The sequence below is a fragment of the Saccostrea cucullata genome, unplaced genomic scaffold (genome assembly GCF_032062105.1).
Source record: "Saccostrea cucullata isolate Sc308-1 unplaced genomic scaffold, CSIRO_AGI_Scuc_v1 ctg854, whole genome shotgun sequence".
Lineage (NCBI taxonomy): Eukaryota > Metazoa > Mollusca > Bivalvia > Ostreida > Ostreidae > Saccostrea > Saccostrea cuccullata.
The window spans coordinates 547,321-567,178 of record NW_026934639.1 but is presented as its reverse complement, the minus strand read 5'-3'; the positions used below and the strand labels follow the sequence as shown (position 1 = coordinate 567,178).

General features: G+C 33.7%; 1 protein-coding gene across 1 annotated transcript in view; it reads right to left on the bottom strand.

Moving 5' to 3' along the window:
• LOC134241103 (uncharacterized) overlaps positions 1 to 19,858 on the bottom strand; it is a 59,138-nt gene that overhangs the window by 39,093 nt on the left and 187 nt on the right. Inside the window, exons 2-13 of the mRNA XM_062723191.1 lie at positions 19,198 to 19,554; positions 13,760 to 13,894; positions 11,619 to 11,915; positions 11,154 to 11,471; positions 10,539 to 10,865; positions 10,137 to 10,262; positions 9,129 to 9,437; positions 4,929 to 5,225; positions 4,497 to 4,639; positions 4,024 to 4,187; positions 3,770 to 3,920; positions 3,176 to 3,371 (exon numbers count right to left, since the gene is read on the bottom strand). Of these exons, the coding sequence (XP_062579175.1) occupies positions 3,176 to 3,371; positions 3,770 to 3,920; positions 4,024 to 4,187; positions 4,497 to 4,639; positions 4,929 to 5,225; positions 9,129 to 9,437; positions 10,137 to 10,262; positions 10,539 to 10,865; positions 11,154 to 11,471; positions 11,619 to 11,915; positions 13,760 to 13,894; positions 19,198 to 19,554 (2,820 nt within the window). The remainder of the gene's footprint in view (positions 1 to 3,175; positions 3,372 to 3,769; positions 3,921 to 4,023; positions 4,188 to 4,496; positions 4,640 to 4,928; positions 5,226 to 9,128; positions 9,438 to 10,136; positions 10,263 to 10,538; positions 10,866 to 11,153; positions 11,472 to 11,618; positions 11,916 to 13,759; positions 13,895 to 19,197; positions 19,555 to 19,858) is intronic.

Below are 19,858 nucleotides of genomic sequence, written 5' to 3'. Positions count from 1 at the left end.
AGGACAAGGTCCAAGATGCCTCAAATCGCCCTCAGATAGCAAGAAACCATCTAACTTTCAGAAAATACCATGTTGTTAAGAGACAAAAATGAGAAAAGAGGTTGTGAAAGTATTTTTATGTACTTGTTTAACGTGAGGAGCTCTGTTATTTAAGGAAATAGTTTATGTCTTTGTTAATTCGCTTACAAGGGTTGTCCCAAAAAGTCGCAGACAGGAAAAACAGTTTATTTTCTCTTTGTTAAATTAAGTTTTTTCTTGTCATAACAAAAAGTAACATTTTATGATCATGCTTTTCAAATTTCATGATGATATCACATTTAATAAGAAAATTATGAAAAAATAAAGAAAGCAGGTAAGTGTACATCGGCGCACGAAAGCAAGCGTAATTTACGTCTCTTATAACGTCATGATCTATTTTTTTTTTGCTTCACACGCGCCTGTTAACATTCAATAATTTTTTTTAAGTGAAAGACCACTCTTGGCTAAGGGACTTATTTAAATTCAGTACTATCCGGCTTTTTGTTGCTGCTTTTTTTTTAAAAGTAGATTCAAATTTTAGTCGAAATTTAGTCGAAAGATCACCATACATTGTAGGTAGCAGAAAACACGCATTGTTTGACGTCGTTCGTGGTCAATACTGTTCCCCATTGTCTGCGTACCTTTACAAACAGTACTTTACTTCTTACATGCTATACATGTAACTATTTCCGGTATAGAGGAAAAACTCTCATTGAATCCCATGCCATTTAAAAATAACTTCCCTATTAATATCTAGTGTGTAATGTCACTTCTGTACTCTTTTTTTCTGTCTCTGATATATTTAAACCTTATTCAAAACAATTTATTATATATCCGTGCGCCGGTTACGCGATTGACGACGTCATTTTCATCAAAATCAATTCCAACAACACTTTGAAAATCATGACACCAATCGTCTGTTTCCAATGCTATTTATATGAAATTTTGACATATTATTAAGATTTTGATTCTGATTTCACTGATTTAAATTTGAGTTCAATATTTTACAAAGTACTTAAGAAATTAAAGCAAAAGTAATAGTTATATGCGTAAATTAATCCGAATTTTGTCCGTGCGCCGACAGACCTTATCGGCCATCATTTAAATCGTCCTAATATTATCAATATGAAAGATTTATATTTAAAAATCTACGATTTTAAAGAACATTGAATATAATATGTCTATGCAAAATTTGGTTAGTATTGGTTGCATGTTTAACAAGAGGCCCACGGGCCTTGTAGGTCACCTCAGTATCATGCGACAACTTTTCAACAATTGAATTTGATTCATGTTTTAAACCAGAGGCCATGAAATTCACAATTTTGAAAGAGGCACCATTGCTTATCATAATTATACACTCAGCATGCTTATTTTGGTTACTTAATACCCAGAGGTAGATCAGAGTAACAAAGAGAAAATGCATTTCCACTTTTAGTGAATTTCAGGGCCCCTGGGTCAGGGCTTCTTGTGTTAGGGCGGGTCCAAAGTTGAGCTCCTCATCCCACAGGAACCACTGACCCTGAGGCCATATCTTTCAAAATTTTGGATTTTTAAAGAAATTTATTTCATCATGCTGTTGATTAATACCAAAGTGCAGATTTCAAAGCATTAAATTATTTCAGACTATGTTACCCCCCCCCAAAGTACCTCTGTCCCAGGGGCCAGGTAATTAACTATTTTTGAAAGAAGCAGGGTTTTTTGTCATAAATATATACTAAGATCATTGGCATTATACCCAACAACAAAGGAAAAGATTTTCAAAGAATTCATGCATTTTCACTATATAAACATAAGAGCCCCGCCCTAACACAAGAAGCCCTAACCCAGGGACCCTGAAATTCAAAAATCTCAAAGAGACATCCTTCCTCCTCATAACTATGTACATAGTTCATTCGTTAAATACCCAGGTGCAGAAAAGAAGAGTTTTAAAGAATTTAGGCATTTTCACTACATAATCAATAAAAGCCCCGCCCTAACACCAGAACCCCCAACCCAGGGGCCATGAAATTCAAAATTTAGGAAGAGGTAGCCTTATTCAACCTAACTATGTACTTGGTTAGTTTATTTGATACTCAGGAGCAGAGAAGATTTTCAAAGAAATAATTCATTTCTTACTATATAATCTATATAGCCCCGCCCTAGCACTAGATCCCCTGACCCTGGGGCCATGACATTCACAATTTTGGGGGAGGCAACCTTATTCAACATAGCTATGCACTTGGTTAGTTTATTTAATGCCCATGAACAGAGAAGAAGAAGTTCAAAGAATTTTTATATTTTCACTATATAATCTATATAGCCCCACCCTACCACTAGAACCCCTGACCCTGGGGCCATTAAATTCACAATTTGAGAAGAGGCAGTCTTATTCAACATAATTATGCACTTGGTTAGTTTATCTAATGCCCACAAACAGATAAGAAGAATTTCAAAGAATGTATGCATTTTCACTATATAATCTATACAGCCCCACCCTAGCACTAGAACCCCTGACCCTGGGGTCATTTAATTCACAATTTTGGAAAAGGCGGTCATTTTCAACTTACCTATGCACTTGGTTAGTTTATTTAATGCCCAGGAGCAGAAAAGAAGAATTTCAAAGAAACGATGCATTTTCACTATATAACCTGTTTAGCCCCGCCCTAGCCTCTAGAACCCCTGACCCTGGGGCCATGAATTTCACAATTTTGGTAGAGGACTCAATGTTGATTACAATCATACCAACAGTTTGACTGCTTGATGTCCAGGAGTAAAGAAGAAGATTTTTAAAGATTGCACTTATTTTAGTGTTTTTGGCCCCACCCCCCAGTCCTCAGGGGGGCAGGGACCATGAAATTCACAATTTTTGTTCCCCTTCACCCATAGATGCTATATGCCAAATTTGGTTGAAATGGTTCAGTGGTTTCAGAGAAGAAGCTAAAAATGTTCAAATGTTAACGCACGACGCACGACGAACGACGACGGACGAAAACAGATAGCAATAGGTCACCTGAGTTTACTCAGGTGACCTAAAAAGTTATAAACATTGTCTACGACTTTTTGGGACAACCCTCGTATGTTTATGTTTTGGAGCCAAAACTTGTGTTTTATATAAACTCTCATCCTATTAGTTCTTTTGTTTATTATTGGCATTATTCATATATCAACTTAAGTATACCTGTATTTCCAGGCATCGAGGTCATCTTAAAAGCTCCTTTTTGGTTTGAAAAGGGATTTTTAATGAGAAATTTTTTATATCTGTATCCCATTACAATTTTGAGCTTCTTGACAGGATTCAAATTGACATCTAGATAATTGAACACCGCGAAGGTATTCTCGCCATCCGTTATCAGAAGGCACTGAACTGTAATTTTCTGAAACGAAGAAAAAAATATTGACAACTTATGGATTAACTTCTTTTTCTCTCAGTGACTGTCATTATTTTTCATAAAAAAAATTTGAGTCAATGTATGATAAAAAATCGATCAGACCTAGATCGTGACTAGATTAACTGAAACTTTTTAAAGTTCGAACGTCCAATACAGAAATTTCAGAATTCTTTCAACTTATCTAACAATTACTTCGAACTTATCAAGATGACCTTAGGGACAGAGTAGTGGAACATTCTTAATTAAATTAAATCATAATTAAAGGTTCTGCGTCCGTAAACGAACAATCATTTGCAAAATATGTTGTACACATAAAGAATAAACAATATGTTATTGTGCTCGGTAGAATATAATGAAACAAAAAATGGCAACAAATTTAATACCTGTTGGCTGTTTGAGATTAGTGACATATTCTGCCATGTAACTTTGACAAGCCATGTAGCTTTGAAATCTTTATAATCTTTAAAATATTTCTTCACAATACCATCTGCTTTTTGCATAAACATGGAATCGATTGTATCTTCATCTTTTACTCTGAAATTCAAATACAGAAATTACAGAGTTGATTCGACTGGAAGTCGAACATATGAATCAACATTTAACAAGTCCATAAATAAAAAATATTTTCAAAAAATACCTTTTATATGCGTTGTAATACACTTTTGCATGTGAGTCTGAGGAATTCAAATCCACCCAGAATGGACAAATAATTTTTCTGTTTTTCATTTTTTTATAATCCAATTCGTGCACGTCAGCGCTATTAAATTCTTCCCCCAGACCGATGATACCATTTGTACCAATCTTAAAAATGCATCGGACATGAAAATAACTCATCAATCTTGTTATTTGATCCCTCATCACATTATTTCATTGATGTTTATATTAAGAGAATGGACGCTTAAGATCCAATAGATTTCATGAATTGTTTCACATCTAATGAAAAATTTAAAAATGCCAACCAGCGTCCTATTTAGTAATCGACGTTTTAAAGCAAAAAGACATATTTTTAGAATTCATATTGATTATAAATTGTAAATACTTCTTAATTCTAAATTACTAGCAGTGAACAATTGTAGTAAATAACATAGAACAATAAAATATCTAAATTACTGTAACAAAGGTGAATCCTCCTTCTGTCCCATTTCCAATGTACACAGTTGTTGGTGAATTCAGTCTTTGACTAATCTTTTCATCTCCAGTAAGAATGAAATCTTCATTGCCGTATGGAATGTAAGCATCTCCACTATACCGACCTGGTTGAGGACAACAAATTAATTTAAATTAATAATTATAAAAATAATGGATAAAATTTGTCTCTGTTTACATATTTGTTACGATTTTCTCTAATGTGTAATTGTGATAAAATGAATAAGTTAAAGAACTGTTGGTTTGGATGATTCTATGGTCAAGTTCTGGTTATTTGAAATATGCATGCTAGCTGATTTGTCTGAAAACCCAGCACTGCTTATTTTTAAATGATAATTCATAGACAAGTAAAAAATAATAAAACTATTATTTTGAAAAATAACTATGGGTATGTACTTTCATGTGTTTTAATCTCATATTCGGAGGAAGAACTTTCTCTTGTTCCATTCCAAGGATAGTTAGTTGTATAACCGTAACTTATTGCTGTGATAGTAACGTTGTATTTGGTGAATGGTTCTAACAATTCTTCCCAAGATATCTCTGGAACTGCCCCCTCTGTCATTTGCTCATGGCCGTTTATCATCACTTTGTAACGGTTTACAAAACTATTATTTTCGGAATCATTCCATCTCAAGTACAGGTTGTCCGCGGAATAATTGCTCAATGTAGTCAGAGGTCCTGGTGGCATCGGTGCTACAATAGAAATAAAGGCTAAAAAGTTTCCCATTTATAAATCAAAAACATTGTTTATCATGTCACCTTAAACATATCCCCATTTTATAGAGATATGCAACGAATTTCGTTTTCAAAATTTGTAAATTTTTTAAAAAAATTCAACGTTCTTATATTCCATGGAAACGTCTTTCAATTAATAGAATTTAAAACAAACCAGAAGTCTCTGTCGAGACTGAAGCTCTACTGGTTTGTACTTATAGCAAAGGAAGAGAAAAGTACTTAAGCAGTTGGAAATTGAAACTTTTCAACAGCAATAAATAGAATAATGATCTTTGATTAAGTCTCTTTATGTTCTTAGTGCAGTCTACTTGCATGCCACATATATATTATAATCAAACTAAAATTGTATTTGGAGTAGCATTTTGAAAGAATTTCACAGAAATTTCTATTTTAAGTAACCACGGCAACACCGTTCATCGAAATCAAAAACCGATACACAGAATTATGTATCTTATTGTAGTCTACTTGTGTGCCAAGTTATATTGAAATCAGACTAAAACTGTAGAAGGAGTAGCATTTTGAAAGAATTTAACAGAAATTTCTATTTTTAGTAACCACGGCAACACTATTCATCGAAATCAAAAACTGATACACAGAATTATGTATCTTATTGTAGTCTACTTGTGTGCCAAGTTATATTGAAATCAGACTAAAACTGTAGAAGGAGTAGCATTTTGAAAGAATTTAACAGAAATTTCTATTTTTAGGAACCACGGCAACACCGTTCATCGAAATCAAAAACCGATAAACAGAATTATGTATCTTAGTGTAGTCTACTTGTGTGCCAAGTTATATTGAAATCAGACTAAAACTGTAGGAGGAGTAGCATTTTGAAAGAATTTCACAGAAATTTCTATTTTTAGTAACCACGTCAACACCGTTTATCGAAATCAAAAACCGATACATAGAATTATGTATCTTAGTGTAGTCTACTTGTGTGCCAAGTTATATTGAAATCAGACCAAAACTGTAGGAGGAGTAGCATTTTGAAAAATTGTTTACAGACAGACAGACGGATAGACAGACAGACGGACGTACGACGGACGCATTACTATCGCATAAGCTCTTCTGGTCTCTGACCAGTAGAGCTAAAAAAAAATGGAATAGACTTTAATTTCAATGACAAGTATTCAGTTTGAAGTAAGAATATATTTTTAACTTTTTGATAGGAAAACAAAATTAAACAAGATGTGTTTGTGAAACACTGATGCCCCCGTATGGCAACATTGTAAAGATTAATATTTTCGTAGATGCAAATTTAATATATTAGTACCCAAAGTGGGGTCTCCTAACTGGAAATACAATTGTAAAACATGAAAGCCCTATCACCATCTGTTCCCAAGTTATGGCAAGTCTAAAAAAATTTTCAAAAGTACAAGAATCTTCAAGATCAATGTCAGAAGGTCAAGGTTATTGATATCCAGTGAAAAGTCTTTCCACAAAGATCACATGTTTGAAGTATGGAAGCCATGGTCCTAACTGGTCAAATGTTATGGCCAAGGTTAAAAAGATTATATTAGTACGTTAAACTCCAAGATCAAGGTCAGAAAGTCAAGGTTTTTGGTATTGAATAAAAGGTCTTGTCTCAAGAATTACACATGTGAAGTATGAAAGCCCTAGCCGTTACTCTTAAAAGTTATTGCCAAGGTTAATGTTTTTTCATAAGCCCGGCAATCTCTAAGGCCAAGGTCAAAAGGTCAAGATTATTGGTATCCAATAAATGCTCTTGCTTCAAAGAATATATATGTGAAGTATGGAAGCTCTAGCCCTAACCGTTCAAAAGTTGTGGCCAAGGTTAAGATTTTTTAAAAGTAGGTCAAACTCTAAGGTCAAGATCAAAGGGTCAAAGGTCTATCAAATGAAAGGTCTTGTCACAAGGATTAATATGTAAAGTATTAAAGCACTAGCTCTTAACCTTTCAAAGATATGATCAAGGTTTAATTTTTTAAAATAGGTCAAACTCCAACGTCAAGGTAAAAGGGTCAACATTCTTAGTATCCAATGAAGCGTCTTCTTACAAGGATTACATATGTGAAGTATGGAAGCTCCAGCCCTCACCGTTCAAAAGTTATTGCCAAGGTTTAAGTTTTAATTTTCATTATTTCATAAATCTCCAAGGTCAAGGTTGCCGGTATCCAGTGAAAGGTCTTGTCACAAAGAACAAATTTGTGAAGTATAAATGTCCTGGTTTCTACTGTTCAAAAATTATGGCCAAAGTAAAAATTTGAATTTTTTGTGTAAAGGTGGGTCAAATTCCAAGGTCAAAAGGTCAAATTTGGTGGTACCCAAAGAAAGGTCTTGTCACAAGAAATACACATGTGAAATATGAAAGTCACAGCTCTACTAAATCAAAAGTTGTTGACAAGGTTAAAGTTTTTGCGGACAAACAGACAAACTGAGAGACAGAGAGACAGGCAGACAGACGGACACGATCAAAACTATATACCCCCGAAACTTCGTTTACAGGGGCATAAAAATAACTTGTTTTCGTTACATTACTAAAATTTACTCTTTTAAAGAAGAAAATTTACAATAATTGAAAACCAATTGCCTTCCCGGTAAGCTGAGTATCACACAACAATTCAAACGATGTATTACATATAAAACAAGATGTGTTTGTGAAACACTGATGCCCCTGTATGGCAGCATAGCAAAGATTAAACTTAAATGCAAATTTAATTAATTGGTACAAAAAGTAGGATATTTTCACTGGAAATCAATTGTGAAATTTAAAAGTAGGCTATAGTTAAGGTTTTTCGAAAAGTTCAAAGATCTCCAAGGTCAAGATCAAGGTAAAAAAGTCAAGGTCATTGGTATCCAATGAAAGGTCTTGCCACATAGAATACTTATGTAGAGCATGGAAGCCCTAGCCCTAACCGTTCAGAAGTTATGGCCAAGGTTAAAAATTTTTAAAGGTAGGTCAAACTCCAAGGTCAAGGTCAAAGGGTAAAAGATCTTGTTATCAAATGAAAGGTCATGTCACAAGAATTAAATATTTTAAGTATGAAAGTACTAGCCCTAACCCTTTAAAAGTTATGGTCAAGGTTTGCTTTTTTAATGTAGGTCAAACTCAAAGGTCAAGGTCAAAGGGTCAAATTTCTTAGTATCCAATGAAGGGTCTTCTTACAAGGATTTCATACATGTATATGAAGTATGAAAGCCCTACCCCTTACCGTTAAAAAGTAATGGCCAAGGTTAAAAAATTTTCACAAGTATGCAAAGGTCAAGGTCAAAGGGTCAAGGTTGTTGGTATCCAATAAAAGATCTTTCAACAAATAATATATATGTGAAGTATAAATGTCTTGGTATCTACTGTTCAAAATACATGGCCAAAGTAAAAGTTAAAAATTTTCATGTTAAAATGGGCCAAACTCCAAGGTCAAGGTCAAAAGGTCAAATTTGTGGTACCCAAGGAAAGGTCTTGTCACAAGGAATACACATGTGTTTAAAATACATTTCGTTTAAAATTGTCCTTAATATATCACTCTTACCATGCAGATTTTTAACAAGATATTAGTGCATACATGAAAGCATTGAAAAGAAATAATGGAATTTTGTTAATTATACAACCTATGTAAATGATAATCAAATGGTTATATGAAACACATGGAGTTAACAAACAGTAATTTAGATCAAAATTCCATAAAACAATACAAAATAGGAGCATTGCAAACACGGACCTCCACGAAGATTAGAGATGGGAGCAGGTGTCATGAAGGAGTGAGTATTCCCTACCGAGCGGTTATTACCGCTGTGTTTACCTTGTCATGTACAGTTTTCAATAAATAGAAATATTCGTAATGTAATGTCGTGACATCATTAGAATTTGTTATACACTGTATCTAATGTTTAAACAATTACCCAAAATAACTTCGGATTCACTGGAATAGGAGTCGACATAGATGATCTGCGATGGGTTCTTCAGTTGAAATTCGGATCTGATATGGATTTTATACAGGCGTCCAGGCCGTAGGCTACATGGGGTTGTGTACTCTGTTTGATTTCCAATGGAGACGTTTTCTGGTAGCATCCAGGAGCCAAAACTGTTTTCCTGCCAGAGTATCTGATATCCCGATATCAGATGTCCATCCTGTGAAGGTGGATCCCACTTTATTGAAATATTGCATGTCGAACTTTCTATTTGAATTGACTGTGCCTGTAATGCGTTTCCTATCGTGAAAAATTATATTGCAATTTAAAAGAAAAATTTAAAAAGATATGAAAAAATCGCAATTGACTCAGAAACGGCAATAAATGCAAGTGATGTGACATTCAGACACAACTTAACAACCTACACTGAAAGAAATACCTCGTTGATTTAACTAGTGTGTCTTGTAAAGCGTTCGTCCGGATGAGTAAACATTCTATTTACTAGCTAAGATAGTGAGAAATCTATGTTGATACCTAGTAAAAGTTACTTATAAATCATACATTTATCAATTATCTGGTAAATCTACCCAATACCTAGTAAAAACTCCTTATAAGATAGTAAAACTACTTAGAAGGTAGTGATTGTATGTACAGCAAATTTATTACACTTCTTATTAACTTGAACTAGTTATTTTTTCCAGCGTATTCTATCTTTTATATGCTCAAAGGCCGCAACTATAATTCTACAAGGAAAACATCACTGAAAACGGAATTCTTTTTCGAACGGCGAAAAAATAAAAACATACCTTTCTTAAAAAGTTTTTTTTTTCCGCAGACAATTTGACTGAAAAGTTATCCTTCTAAAGATATTATGATTTTAATTTATTTTTCTTATATCACTACTCCGACTCATATTAAATGCTAGCGATTATGGAACAAAAATCCTAAAGCAATTTGCTTTATTACATACACAAACATGACAAAGTTTTCAATACTCACTGTTATAGCAGATTGAGTCTTTATGATAAAAGGAAGAATTACACAGACATTGGTTTGATCGGCACTCCAGTCCAATATCTGGAATACACTCCCTCGATCTGTTACACTGCTCTTGAAACTTAAGGCCTGAAATATTATTTATGTCAAGGTTGTAATGGATAATAAAACAATGTATTGTGATAAGTGGGGTTTTGTTTGTGAATGGAAAATAAGTATTTCTTAAAGATCTTATTAAATACATGCAATGCTAAGTATTACAAAGCGGGTCAATGTCTAATATTGAGGTAGATGATACATATATTCTACAAATTTTATATGACTGTCAAATCATTTAGTTATCTTAATCTTAAATTATGATAGTAATTTTGATTTTTTATTTTCAATTTGAAATTTAACACTCACTTCCAACTACTGTGACGTTAACCATAGACAGACTCGATCCCCATCCCTCTGAATTAAGTGCCAGACATTGATAAGATGAACCATTTTCTGTGTCAAAGTCCACTCTGTTGATGACCAATAAGGGGCTACTTAAATCCTCAGTGCTGCCATTGTATCTCCCCTCTTTTATGTCTATATCCGTCACATTTCCATTTCTTAATTTTTGCCACTTCACCTTCGTTGCAGGTGGGAAGTTAATTTTTTCTATAACTTCAGCCGTTATTTTCAATGTAGAAAGGTATGGCGAAGTGACATTTTCTTCTGAGGTAATGTTTAAAGTGGGTGTGCCTAGAGTAAAGTTACTTTTAAAGCTTAAATATATTTCAGTATGTTAAAAAATATTTGAATATACGGCATGTAAATGTAACAAAACATATCTCTGTTCAGTAATTAAAACACCTAATAAATTGACTGACTTAGTTTCTAATTTAGAATCAAGGTTAATTTCTTTTCAAAACCTCTCTCTCTTTCTCATAGCAACAAGTTATGAGAAAAAAATAAAAGTATTGATGATTTAATGAAAAAATTAAAAGCATAATAACTGAAGAAATGCATTTTTCTTGATTTTACACTTACGCAGAGTCATTATTTGCTCCTGATAGTTAATGCTCTTATCCTTCCCCGTGCAGTGATTATTTTCGTAGTAATATCGGTGGAGTTCATCGTAGTAGTCATCACAGCTCATTGTCACGATAGTAACTGTGTAATTCCTTCCAGGTTCCAACCTTTGTTGCCAGGTTATATTGTTATATTTTGTATAATCATAGAACAAGTCAATTGTAACTCTGTAATAGCGTACCAGCGTGTTGTTTCCTGGAACAGTCCACTCGAGAAATAGATGTTCTGGGTGGAAATTGCTAGCATTGCTGTCAAGGGGTCCGGGAGGAAGAGGCTCTGTATGATTTAATATAAGATGTGTTTTAGTGCATATGGTACAATTGCAAGTTGCAAGCTTAGTTGACAACAAATTTATTTATATTTTTACTTCACATTTACTGAAAATGTTCTGAAAATTAATTGAAAAGACATTCATTATCATACCAACAATAAATATCCATGGACCACTTCTTTCTTTAAAGATTTCCACTGGATCACTAAGTAATGCGATAGAGATGATATAAAAATCGTATATGGCACCGGGAATAAAATACGAGTTAAATGTGTGACTGGTCAAATTTCCAACAGACTCGTTTGCAATCAAAGTTGAATTTTGCCGATCTCTGAGTTCTACGCTGTAAGACTGTATGAGGTCCGAGTCTCTGTATGGTTTTGTCCAATTTACACTGATACTTGATGTTGTAATGATATACCTTACGGCATTCGGCCCCAGATAAGATCCTAAAAAGCAATTTTGTCTTATAAATTTATGTAATTCTCTAAGAAAGAAAAGTAAGCCTTATATTCTTTGTATGTTTACTTGATAAAAAAATTTAATTACCACTGTAAAAATACTCAGTATATGAAAAAATTAATCATGACAATTTTTTTTACGTGTAAACTACTTGTAAAATTTCATCGTAATCTGTTACCATTTCAGAACTACTGAAATGTGTTAATAATTATATGCACGTGTACCGTAGAGCGGGTTATTTTAGTGGGGTGCACGTGCTAATTTTAGCTTTTTTGCGTTTCGATGGTAGCTTGCAAAAATTTTAATCGTTAGAATAGTCAGTTCTCTTCTTAGTGTTCATCTGCGAAGAGCTGAAACCCTGTGTCCGCGGAAATAAATAATAATGTGTTCCTCACAGACATCATTCTCTATGCTATGCTACAATATTTTCTACAATATGACAGAAGTCTTTGTTTCACGTTCTAAAATTTGATTGTTCAAAGTATGTGTAAGTATGTATTTTTTTGTTTGAAATAATGCAATAGTCAGACCCCTATACTATAAATAACACCTTTGTTGAAAAGAAGTTGTATGTCCTATCCCCCTTAATCCCATAAACCAGAAGTTATCTCTACAGGTCTATAATTATAAAAAAGTAAGAGAAAAGAAGCAGTTGGACTTTAATTTTTGCAACACAATTAATAGAATAGAGAACCTTGATAGTGTCAGAGGCAAGATTGCATTTAGATTAAAATTGAAGGATGAGAAGCCTTTCAAAAGATTTTGCAAAAATTTTTATTTTTTGTAACCATGGCAGCACTTTCAAAAAATGAAAAACAAAGAAAGAACATAATGAAAGCTATAAACTTTGTAAAACTACAAAACTGTACATAGGAGGAGTAGCTTTCTGAAATAAAAGAACCCCTTCATCGAAATCAAACAGAATTATGTATCTTACTGTAACCTACTTGTGTATCAAGATATACTGAAATCAGACCAAAACTGTAGGTGCGTTTTGAAAGTAAATCATAGAAATTTCTGTTTAAGTAACCACGGCAACCACTTTACAGATAACTATATAAGAAAGGGAAGTTAACGAATAATCGGATTGAAAAGCTGAAGTTATGCCGTTAGTCACATTCATTTACACAATAAATAAAAATATCCATATATTAAACACCTGTTGCAGAATCTGTAGTCAAATCACTGGTGTATCACGAATCGACATAGAGGTAAACTGTAACTTTTGTTAATTAAAAAAGATGTCGCTATATCCTTTAATAAATTGTTATGGTGAAGGCAAAAGCCAGAGTTTGCGTAGGAGTAAAATTTCTTTGTTTATAAAAGATCGCCCAATCAATCCATTTAGATCTATCACTGAGTCAAAACCTCACCGACTTATTTGAAATAAATTGTTTGACCATTATTTACACATCGAAGTTTCCATGGCGTTTCCTTTTACCCAATTATATGGAGAACACGGTGGGTGTGACCGGTTAACAGGGGATGCTTACTGCTCCATAGCACATGATCCCGCCACAGATGATATTTGATGTCGGTGTTTGATCTGCAACTGATTTGTAATGTTTGAATGTCCGTTGAATTTGGATACTATTTGTTATCTCTATATTTTATTTATCTATAATCACAAGAAATGAAGTTTGTTAATTTTTTATCTACAATCAATTTCCTATGCTTTCAAAAAGACTGTTCTGTAATGTGTCGCAAGGAATGAATGTCTAAAACAAACTTAAGTCATACATTTTGATTCAGTTAAACTCTCAAAAGGCTTCAAATATTTTTATCATAGAGTAATTATTCCTGAGAGATTTTCCTAAAATTGAAAACTTACCCCAGTAACATGTCTGATTCCGATGATAGTAACCACTACTGCACAGGCACTCCTCGTAGACAGGCGAGCAAAGTAAAGCATGTTTCCAACTGTCACACTCTCGACTTCTATTGCAAGGATCATGGTATTGCAAAACTGAAATGAAAAGGGTTTTTGTTGATTTTTTGTTTAATTTTTATTCATTTATTCAATTTTTGTAATTTTTATTTTTGTTAAATTAAATAGTTTCAATGTTCATAAATCATTCTTATTGATCAGATGCTGGAAAATATATCGATAAGCTGTTGTCCTTTAAACAATAAGGTATTCAATACGTGTTATACTCAAGCTTATTTGAAAAGATGCAAATTCATCGAGGTACTCAAATTAAATATACAAATATATTTTATCATTGTAGAAGAAAAAATATTTTTAGTGACAAAAATAAATCTTGAAAATGTATTTATATTCAACATCGCCGCCGCGTGTCACAGTGGTAGACCCGTCTGTAGAGTCGTGGCGGAAGCAGTTGATATTTAATTTAGTCGCGTGTTTAAAGGTACTTGGACACAGATTTGAAGTTAATTTTTTTCTGTATAATATCACGAATTATATATTTTAATAGCATTTCACACAAAAATTAATTAAAAATCTTATTTCATTTAAAAGTTATAAAAACTTTTAATTGTTTTGGCGGGTTTGATTGACACATTCTTTCACCAACACAAATTTTAACTTTATTCTTTATCCTTAGAAAAAGTGGCAATCTTGTTGTTTTGAGTTTTAGAATGTTAACGTATTAGTTCATATTTCTAAATTTTAGAAACTCAAACTCATTTGGTGTATTGAAATTCAATATTTAAGTTCAAAAATCTAAAATTTCATATTTCCAAACAGGTTTTGAAATTTTGATATTTTAGATTTTCACCTTAAAAGATCAAAATTCAAATTTCCAAAAACGAATTTTGTAATTTAAACAATTGAGTTTTTGTCTACCGATTGTTCAGAAAGTTTACACTTAACAATCTATAGTTCAGTAATATTTTTTGTCTTTTGATTATTTGAAATTAGCTTCAAACTTCTAAAATTCAACTTTGAAACGTTTTAGATTTTCAGAATTTTGGAAGTTTGATTCAAATATTCTAATTTCAAATAACCTAAACATTTTGAGTTTTATAATTTTACTTTAACAATCCAAAATATCTAATTTGTAAACCCGATTTGAATTTTGAATATCAGTTCAATATTTTAACTATCTTAAAGCTCTTTTGCTTAACCAAAAGTATTTTTGTAAAAGTTTCAAAATTCAAACCAGGTTTGGAATTTGATATTTTGGATATTTGAAGTATATATCTAAAAACTCCAAGTGTTTGGTTATTTGCGACTTGGATGTCTGAATCAAAATTCTAAACTTCAAAAAGTTTTAAACGTTTTGAAAGTTTAAATTTAGAAGTTTGAAGTAAATTTTGAAATATTCAAAGTCGTAAAACTGTACTGAACTTAGATTGTTAAGCGTAAACTTTTTAAATAAACGGTAGATTAAGACTCAAATGTTTTCAAACACAAAACTTGTTTTTGGAAATTTGAATTTTGAATGTTTAAGGTAAAATTCTAAGAACCTGTTTGGAAATTTGAAATTTTAGGTTTTTGAACTAAAATATTAAATTCCAATATACGAAATCAGTTTGAGGTTTTGAAATGAATAAAAAATTCACAAAAGGGACGTTAAACAACAAAGAAACAAATCCAAATGTAGGATGATTTTCTATGATAAAGGAATGAGTGTTGCTACGCAGCCGCAATAGTACATATCTACTGTTAACGATGAAACATGGGGTTAACGAAAAGTGTTCAAGATCAGAAATCCATAAAACAATACAAAATAGGAGCAGAACAAACACGGACCTCCGAAATATCAGAGGTAACATCAGGTGCCATGGAGGATATAGCATACCCTGCCGACCGGCCACACCCGCTGTGTGAGCCTTATCATTACGAAGATTTCCGATACGTGTTGCAAGGCCACAGTGGCTAAACAGAAGCCCCTTGTTACTCTATAGACCCTTTGCTATAAAGTTACAAACAAACTTGTTTATACAAGGCAACTAGTTTTGCAAGGTATCGGTCAATTGACGATGTTCTATTCCAGCTCCTCGCTTTCAGCAGTTCTAGAATTTAGCATTCGTTAGGGGATTTTCTTCCTCGTTTCTCAAAATTTCGCAAAATTTGGAGTCTGTTTACATGTTAAACTCGAGTCTTTCCACGTGGCCCGCAACTCACTTTGTATGTAATTTTAGTTGTTACTTTGTCTGTAACTTCATATGGACCTCGCCAGTAGCTCGTGAAATTTGAAGGCAGCCCAAATTTCTGCAAAGGGAATTAGACATAGACTTGGTCTCCCTTACTGAACCTTTGCCATGAGACCCGATCATGCTATTTCTTTTGCCGGACCATTAGTTTTCTTGATATACTCTCTGACAAAGTAATGAGTTGCCAAAGTCATTTGTTTTTGGTATGCACTTTTCTGCGTTTCTCATATCATACATCATTTAAAGAGGCGTACGTAGATACCTCTTTTTTGAGCATCATGTAATTTGGCGTAAAACCAGTGGTTTCATGTACTGATGCCCGGGATGCCATCATTACATACGAAAAGTAACTGTACCAGTCAGAGTGGTGCTTATTTACATATGCACTCAACATTGTGGTGAACGTTGTATTAAAGCGCTGGACCATCCCGTCACTTTGAAGGTGATACAAAATGGTACGAGTCATCTTTATTTGTAACACACGATACATCTCAGAGAAAAGTTCACTTTCATATTGGCCTCCTTGATTGGAATGAATACTGGACGGCACACCAGATCTTAACACTACATCCTCTACGATTATTCTTGCAACTTAGATGCCTCCATGTTAGCCATTAGAAAACCCATTTGGTAAATTTAACAGAGACAACAGGTTTATATTTGTTGCCATTTCTAGTTACAAGTACCTCAACAAAGATATCTATTGTAATTCTATTCATTGGTAATCTGCCTTCTGCAAGTGTCATCGGGGCCTTCTTTCGGGATTCTTTCGTCTGGAGCACGACTGACACCCTGCTATATAGGTTTTTGTATCTGTCTGTAAACCTGGCCAGTACCACTTCAGACGAATTTGTGCAAGTGTTTTGGTTATGCCCAAATGACCAACAGTCTTCAAGTCATCAAGTCATGGCAATGTTGGAGAAACATTCTACGCTCTATTGCTGGTACTATGGCCTGCAGGCTAAAAAATTCCTTTCCTTGTACTTTCTTTGCAAGACATTTTCAAAATAAGGATACTTCATTGAGACCAAAGAGATCTTGCAAAATATCCTAAGACAAATATCTCATTGTAGTCAGGTCATCTTTTCTCATCAAACCACTTTTGACAATCTTCAAGTCACTGTCCTGATGTTTAAAATCTTTTCTCTTACAGTATGGCTCTTCAAAAGCACTTGCTTTTGCTGCATTGCAAACGGTTGCCTCTTTGTCTCGTTCATATCCACACATGTGCTCAGGGCATGAGATTTCCATGTTGAAAGCCCTGGCGATACTGAAAATGGAATTTCAAAGCACTGAGTATTTCAAGGCCCCTAGCCATCTGGCCCTCTGGAATCTTAAACTTAACAACCATCTCAGTGACCTATGGTCACTGGCGACAAGAACTCTTTACCGTAAAGGTAGTGCTTGAAACACTTTACAAAGTAGAGAGAGAAGTTCTTTCTTTGTCATACAATACTTTCGCTTACATTTGGTTAGTATCCTGCTTGAATATACTACAACTCGCTCACTGCCATATATGCTTTGTGACAACACTGCTGCAATGACCTGATATCTCTAATTTGTGTCTTATAACGGGTGTATAGAATGTTCATTCCACATTTTTCTTTTAATTTTAAAAAGAAAAATACGATGAGAAGATATCTACAATTTGTGATATTTCATGTTTATAAAGTCCATTCTTGCCACTGATTACGTTTTAACTGTTATATGTTTTATCAATAAGGAGAGGACATGTATTAAAACAGATGATGTCTGTGCAGAAAAAAATAAGGAATGTCGCATATTTGTGACATATATTAAGCACACAGGCCAAAACATCCTTTCAAATACGAAAAATTCAAAAATGGCAAACCTATTTTTTGAAAAGTGATCCATTGATCTTTTGCCTACACTCATTAGCTTGTCTGATAAAAGATAAGCTATGAAAAAACAAAAGTAAATTATCCTTTATTTTCACTCAAAATTAGAAAATGAACGAGACTTACCTGTAAGTTGAAGTTTGATTGAGATTCTGTTACGTCATCAGGATACCAGGGGGATTACGTGAGATAGCATTACGTCTGCGTAATAGGGTCAGCCTTTAAAAAAAACGCAACTTGACTCATCAGGAACCACACCCACATCCCCAAAACTGGGTGGGACTAAATGGGTGGGCATGTAATCCCTTTGGTATCTTGATGACGTAACATAACATGATAGTATATGAACATAGCTTTCCTGTCCCTGTAGTTCCCGAGAAGAAGATTTTAAAGCATTTTTCCTCTATATTACTTTGTAAAATTTGGGTTTCCCATTGTAACCTCGCCAAATTCCTGAGGGTAATAATTTGAACAATTTAGAAGCTACACTACATTAGAATTCTCCTACATAGGTTTCAGCTTTTCTGGCCCAGTGGTTCTTGCCAAGAGGATTTTAAAATGATCCCATCCTATTTTTTTCTTGATTAACTCCCCTTTTGAGGAGACTTGGTTCTTCATTTTAACAATTTAAACTTCTCTTCTCCCAAGGATGCTTTGTACCAAGTTTGGTTAAAATTGGCCCACTGGTTCTCGAGAAGAAGTCGAAAATGTTTACAGACGGACGGACGACGGACAAAATGTTATCAGAAAAACTTATTTGAGCTTTCGGCTTTTATGTGAGCTGAAAAGTACAGTCGAGTTGTGGCGGCACTTATTACTATGTGTTTGTATGTATAAGTTTAAACATGTATATATTTTTCAATTTAGGTTTTCTGAATTCACCTGTTTATGTCCGAGTAAATATATATATAATCAAACACTGGTGCTATGGGTTTTGTATACTGATGCATCAATAATCATTGGGATCATTTATTTGGTTACCATAGCAACTGTTTTTTTTTCTACTTTTTATATTCTTCATCCTTTGATATTCTTCGTACGATTTAAAAAAAAACCTTTGAAAATCCTTTGAACGACTTCGTTTGTACGACTGAGAAATTATTTTGTACAATTTAGATTTTTTTTTTAGGTTCGATATGCAAATATCTTCAAAAACACTTTTTGGGACGCTCTCTCTCTCTCTCTCTCTCTCTCTCTCTCTCTCTCTCTCTCTCTCTCTCATGTACTCATCCTCACCCTCATATACCTATACAGTGTACAGACATACAGAGATAAAAAGAAAATGAATTACTTCCTCTGACTTCCAAAAAGACAGCTTTACTTGTACACCACCCTTCAGCAATCCTTACTTCAAGACCGTAATAGCCTGTGTCGTCAATATCTGCATCATGTATCACAAGTTTGGGGGTTGGTAAAAGTTTGCTTTCTTGAAACCTTTCTTCTGATTTATTGACGTATTTTAGATAACGGCGATAATAAGAATAACTGTGATAATAGTAAGAGTTCTCGATGTAGTATCTGTTTTGACTGTATATCCATCTCGCCTCTAGAATAGGTTCCAATTTAGCTTCCTCCACCACAGCAAATGTCGCTCTTTTCCCGGCATCGATGTGAAGATTGGATGGTGTAAGAAGTAAAAAAGGGCATTCTGGAAAAAATATCATACTTGCATGTACGACAAGTACATGTATTAGGTACGTATTTGATAGAAACTACATGCAATGCATCTACGAACAGTTTGTCAAGTTTTAAATACTAATATATATTAAAGCAAATCAAGCTCTTTTATGAGGTCGATGCATAGAAATATCGACTTGACAGAAAAGCATATCGACGGAACACAAAGTGGACAAATATTTGTATCATTTTTATCTTGAAACGCAGAGACGTTTATTGTCAACATTTAATAAGCGGAGGGGGGGGGGGGGTAAAAACAAATTAAAGAAAAGTAA